General features: G+C 36.6%; 1 protein-coding gene across 1 annotated transcript; it reads left to right on the plus strand.

The window, feature by feature from the left end:
• Positions 1 to 5,212: 5,212 nt before the first annotated feature.
• LOC142635101 (uncharacterized) lies at positions 5,213 to 5,938 on the plus strand. Its single transcript, XM_075809315.1, has 2 exons — positions 5,213 to 5,446; positions 5,510 to 5,938. Exons 1-2 carry the CDS (start codon positions 5,213 to 5,215, stop codon positions 5,936 to 5,938), a joined length of 663 nt encoding a protein of 220 aa, XP_075665430.1.
• The last annotated feature ends 344 nt before the right edge of the window (positions 5,939 to 6,282 follow it).

Genomic DNA, 6,282 nt, shown 5'->3' on the forward strand with positions numbered 1-6,282 from the left:
AAAGGTATAAAGTTTGAACGCCACAAGGAAGAATCTCTGATAAGTTCACAGTTCTTGAAGAACCAAAAGAAGAGCAAAGCCTCACTTTTTCTGATTTTTATTCAATAATATCATCCAAAAAACGTTTACAAACTTCAGAGCCTATTTAAGGGCTCCATAAAACTTGACAGACAAGAAAATATATTCTAAAATAACTCCTAATTGATACCTTACCATATCAGGAATCAAATTTGACCTAAAAACCATTAAATGCACCTAAAAACAACGAAAATACCTAAAAAACGTACTAAATAATAAAACCCTAAATAAAAGTTGATTTGGTCTGAAATTAGCAGATCCAAAATAGGAAAAAATCTGCCTTAACTGATATAGAGCTAGAAAGTCAATCAGCCATTAATTCAAGCCATAAATCACTCGCAATTAAGCCAGATCAACCCTAAATAGCTTGAATTAAATTTATTACTTTTTCAGCTTCCTTTGGGCCAAGCTTGGAATGTCCTGCGTTAGAATCAGCCCAAATCTCTTGAATCAGCCCATTAAGTGCTTCTTTGATTTTCTTGGATCTTGCTCTTGTAATAGGCCTAACTGGAACATGCAATAGATCCTTGAATGCTTGTTGATTCTCATCATAGTGCTTTTATGTTGATGATATTCTACTCATCGGAAATGATGTAGGGGTAATGTCATCGGTTAAAGTTTGGTTGTCAAGCCAATTTGTTATGAAGGACTTGGGTGAAGCTAACTATATTCTACGAATCAAGTTTGGCGAGATCGAAAGAATAGGATGTTGGGTTTGTCACAAGCTAGATATATAGATAAGCTTCTAGAACGGTTTAGCATGCAAAACTCCAAGAAAGGATTACTTCCTTTCAGACATGGAGTTCCTCTGTTTGATGACCAAAGGCCTAAGACCCTTGAGGAAGAAACTATGATGAGACAAGTTCCTTATGCTTCTGCAGTGGGAAGTTTCATGTATGCCTTGCTTTGTACTAGACCAGATATTTGTTATTCAGTTGGCATGGTCAGCCGATATCAATCAAATCAAGGACCTAAACATTGGCAAGCTGTAAAACATATTCTCAAGTATCTTAGGAGGTGTGCCTTTAAATCCTATTGTATGATGCTGTATATGATATTTTGTATGACATTATGTTGTAATTAATAAAGTTGTTTTATTATTATCTAAAATAATGGTAACATGAATATTGAGATATTATCATATAGTCCATGAGATGCATAGTATGTGATTTATGTGATTTAGTCATTGAAGATATAAATCACAAGTTCTTTGTAAACTCAGAATTTTAGTTCGTAATCGGTGATGAAATTTGGTATTTCATCTGTGAAGACTATAACATATCAACTAAGACGATTTGTCTTGATCATGGAAATGCATATTTTTAGTTGGTATGTTGATATGTTTTAAGAGTTAAGACATATTGAACTGGACCGCCATGAGATTTGTTATTCTCCTAACGACTGTTAAATGAATAATAAATTCACGACTTCTATTTACATGAACTCTTAATTCTGAGAGGATAATGGACCTGATCATGAAGTGTAGGTTGCTTTGATATATCAGGAGTGAGGCCTAAAGATACGATCAAAACCTCAGTATGTTGGGCAACCACATTTAGTGTTGATGGAACATATATTCTCAAGATGGAATTCAAAGTCTCTTAATGAAGATACAAATATTCCCTTAGGATAAGTTTAATGGGTTTGGTTATTCAGAGTGTTAGGCCTAACCACTTTAGTAAGGAGTTACTAAAGTATATATTTATGGAATTGGATTTCATAAATATATGATGAGTAACTTAAAGGATTAAACCAGATACTTAAGGAATTAAGATGTAGTAATCTTCAAAGCGGCAGTCTATATTCATGACTTTCTATTACTACTAATATTTTATGAAGGGGTTGCGTGTACAATAAAATCTTGGGATATAATTTATAAATAAGGCCTAGAGTGCAACTATATTTATATAGTGATATTAAATATAGTAAATGGTAACTTTGGACTTGTCAAGAGTTGACAGAAAAGCCTAAGGCCTATTGGAGCTAGTGTATTATTGGTCCCTTTTTGTCCCACTCCAAGCCACACACTTAAGCCCAATTGGAAAGGACCGAAAGGTCGGCCCAGTTAGATAATCAATTAGATACAAAGGGAGAATGTATAGAATTTTTAAAAAAGGAACAACACTCTTGTGAAATGGTGTATGTGTGAGTGTAAGTCACTCTTTCTAATTCTCTCTTGGAAAACTGATTGAGAGACCACACTTCTTAGGCGTTAGTGGAATTGGAGTGAAGATTAAAAGTGTTCCAAGTGCTTATGATCCTTGTTTTTTGAAATTCACCGCACTAAGGTACATTATCTTGTTTTTAAATTTTGAAACTTACATAGTGTATGATATAAATTGCGAATGAAGTAGATCCATTATTTTTCCCCTGCGTATGCTTTGTATGCAATACGAACATGTATTTATCCAATAGTAGGTTGCTTTGATATTATGGGAGTGAGATCTAAAGTAACGATCAAAACCTCAATATGTTAGGCAACCACATTTAGTGTTAATGGAACATATATTCTCAAGATGGAAGTCATAGTCTCTTAATGGAGATATAAAATATTCTCTTGAGATAAGTTTAATGGGTTTGGTTATTAGAGAGTTAGGCCTAACCACTTCAGTAAGGAGTTACTAAAGTATATATTTATGGAATTGAATTTCATAAATATATGATGAATAACTTAAAGGATTAAACCTGGTATTCAAGGAATTAAGATGTAGTAATCTTCAAAGTGGCAATCTACTTTCATGACTTTGTACTACTGCAAATATTTTATGTACAGTAAAGTCTTGGGATATAATTTATAAATAAGGCCTAGAGTGCAACTATATTTATATAGTGGTATTAGATATAGTTAATGGTAACTTTGGACTTGTCAAGAGTTGACAGAAAAGCCCAAGACCCGTTGGAGCTAGTGTTTTATTGGTCCTTTTTTATCCCATTCCAAGCCACGTACTAAAGCCCAATTGGAAAGGCCCAAAAGGCTAGCCCAATTAGATAATCAGTTAGATACAGAGGGAGAAACATATAGAATTGTGTAAGAGAGACACTATTGTGAAATGGTGTGTATGTGTGAGAGAAAGCCACTCTCTAATACTCCCTTGGAAACTGATTGGGAGACCATACTTCTTGGGCGTTAGTGGAATTGTAGTGAAGATTAAAAGTGTTCCCAAGTTCTTCTAATCTTTTTTTTGAAATTCACCGCTTCAAGGTATGCTCTCTTGTTCTTAAATTCTGAAATTTACATGGTACATGTTATCAATCACAAATGAAGTAGATTCATTAATTTTCCACTGCGTATGTTTTGTATAAGATACAAAACATTTTTTCCAACAATAGCCCAATCACAAAAGTTGTGGAAGGTGAAGAAGGAACACTTGAAGCCTTATCAACAGTACTTGGAGGACTTGAACAACACCTTTGACAAGATTGAGTACACAATCATCCCTAGACCTCAAAATCAATTTGTGGATGCCTTAGATTCCTTAGCCTCCACAATCAAAATGCTTGAGGGAGTATGGACATGACCATTGGAGATTGAGGAAAGTTATGAGAAAGTGCACAAAGGGAAGACCAAAGCTTCAGTAATGACCATAGAGGAAGATGTTCCTGTGGTACTATGACATCATGAAGTTCTTGGAACTGGGGGTATATCCGAATGGTGCCAACAAGAGAGAAAGTTGTTCCATTAGGATGATGGCAATACAATAAATCATAGGCAAAAACCACATTTTTGTCCCTACATTTTCACGCGATTCCCACTTTGGTCCCTAACTTTTTTTTCCACCGCTTTTAGTCCCTATCCTGGAAAACATGTCTCGTTTTTGTCCTTGCTGTTACATCAGAGACGAAAATTACACAGATGGAAGAAGACATAAATAAAAAATATTAAAATAATGTCCACATAAACCACGTGGCTTTCCATGTCAACATCTAAATTAAAAACAGAAATAAAAACCAAAAATAAGATTAATTGAGATCTAAGTATGTCTTAAACAAGAACAATAAGAACACAAACCCAGATCTAAGAACACAAAATTAAAATCCAAAAGTCATAAACCCAAAAACACAAACACAAACCCAGCAACAGATCTTCCTTGTCAACCAAACACAAAAGCAATAAACACAAACCCAACAACTGATTTTTCTTATCAACCAAACACAATCCTAGCCATCAGTTCTTTGTACCTAATATATGGATTTGAAGAAATCCATTATAGTCAGCTCTTCGTACCCATTTCGCTTCGGCTACACCTCTTGATTTGCTTCGGCTCGACCTCGTTCCAATCAAATGAAGTGAGTGAAGTGCAAAACTTGAAAGCTATTGTTCAGCACGCAGAGTGGCTCAATTGAGTGGTCGCAGAGGTCCCAGAGGTGGATGAAGTCGCCGGAGGAGGCGAGTAGGTTAGGGTTAGGGTTAGGGTTAGGGTTCGAGGGAGAAGACAACGATGACTTAGTGATCGAGTGGAACATGAGCTTCATCGGCGGGTACGGGAGGTCAAAGGAGAGAGAAGGGTGGAGAGTCTTGAGGGAGAGAGTCTCTGGGTCTTGTTGTATTCTTGTTGTTCTTATTTAAGACACACTTAGATCTCAATTAATGTAATTTTTGGTTTTTATTTCTGTTTTTAATTCTTTTAATTTAGATGCTGTCGTGGAAAGCCATGTGGTTTATGTGGATATTATTTTAATATTTTTAATTTATGCCGTCTACCACCTGTGCAATTTCCATCTCTGATGTAACGACAGGGACAAAAACGAGACGCATTTTCCAGGATTGGGACTAAAAGCAGTGGAAATAAAAGTTAGGGACCAAAGTGGGAATCGCGTGAAAATGTAGGGACGAAAATGTGGTTTTTGCCTACATCATATATGGAGGACAACTCTATAGAAGGTCTTACGATGGTATACAACTTCGTTGCTTGAAGAAAGAATAAGTTGAAAAGGTAATGGAAGAAGTCCATCAAGGGATTTGTGGCCCTCATATGAATGGGAGAATGTTAGCCAAGAAAATCCTAAGGATGGGGTACTGTTGTAATATGAGGGAGACTGATTGTGTGGACTATGTGAAGAGTTGTCATGATTGTCAGACACACGCCAACTTGAACCATATACCACCTAGTAAGTTGTATAGCATGACTTCTCCATGGCCTTCTCTGTTTGGGGCAAAGATGTGATTGGAAGGATAGCTCCTAAGGCTTCAAATGGGCATGAATACATCCTGGTGGCAATTGACTATTTCACCAAGTGGGTGGAAGCTGCCTCCTACTCCATATTGAAGGCTAAGCATATGGCTCGGTTCTTAGAAAACAACATTAAATGTCAGTTTGGGGTGCCCCAAGAGATCATCTTTGATAACGGTTCCCAAATTGAGGGTGAAGTTTAGAGAGTCATATAAGAATATAGCATTGAGCATCACAAGTCTTCACCATATCGACCACAGGGTAAGAGGGTTGTAAAAGCAGCTAGTAAGAATGTGAAGAACATCCTAGCCAAGATGGTAGTGACATACGAAGATTGGGCCGAGAAGCTTCCATTTACCTTATTGGGTAATAGAACTTCTCTCCATGCGTTGACTGGGGTAACACCTTACTCTTCGGCTTATGGTAGTGAAGCGGTGCTTCCTATTAAGGTGGAGATACAATCTTTGAGGTTATTGGTGGAAATTGAGGTCCTAGAAGAGGATTGGGCTAAGGCGAGATATGAAAAATTGTCTTTGATAGACGAGAAAAGAGCTAGGGCACAATATCATGCACAAGGGTACCAAAAAATGATTGCTAGACCATTCAACAAGAAAGTGAAATCGAGAAACCTTAAAAAAGAGGACTCAGTCCTAAAGGTGCTTAGAGACAAGACTTTTGATCCAAGATGAAAGATGAAGCCAACGTGGTCTGGGCCTTTTTTCATTAAAAAGATCATGTCTAGAGGTGCTATAAGGATCATAGATTTGGATGGGGAAGAGATACTTCGCCCAATCAACATGGATAGACTTTGAAAATACAACATTTAAAGGAAAAAAAAAAAAAAAAAACCTGCTAGGTTGAAAACCCAAAAAAGCAGCCTAGGCAAAAGAACCTCGCTAGATTGAAAATGCGAAAGGCAACCTAGGCAAAAATTAGGGGAAAAGACCATGGGCATGGCGAAATTCCCGAAGGGACATCATGGGCAAAAATTACATGGCAAAGGAAAAAGAGAAGAAAAAAAAAAGGAATGAAA

This window comes from Castanea sativa, chromosome 5, assembly GCF_040712315.1.
Source record: "Castanea sativa cultivar Marrone di Chiusa Pesio chromosome 5, ASM4071231v1".
In the NCBI taxonomy this organism is placed as follows: Eukaryota; Viridiplantae; Streptophyta; class Magnoliopsida; order Fagales; family Fagaceae; genus Castanea; species Castanea sativa.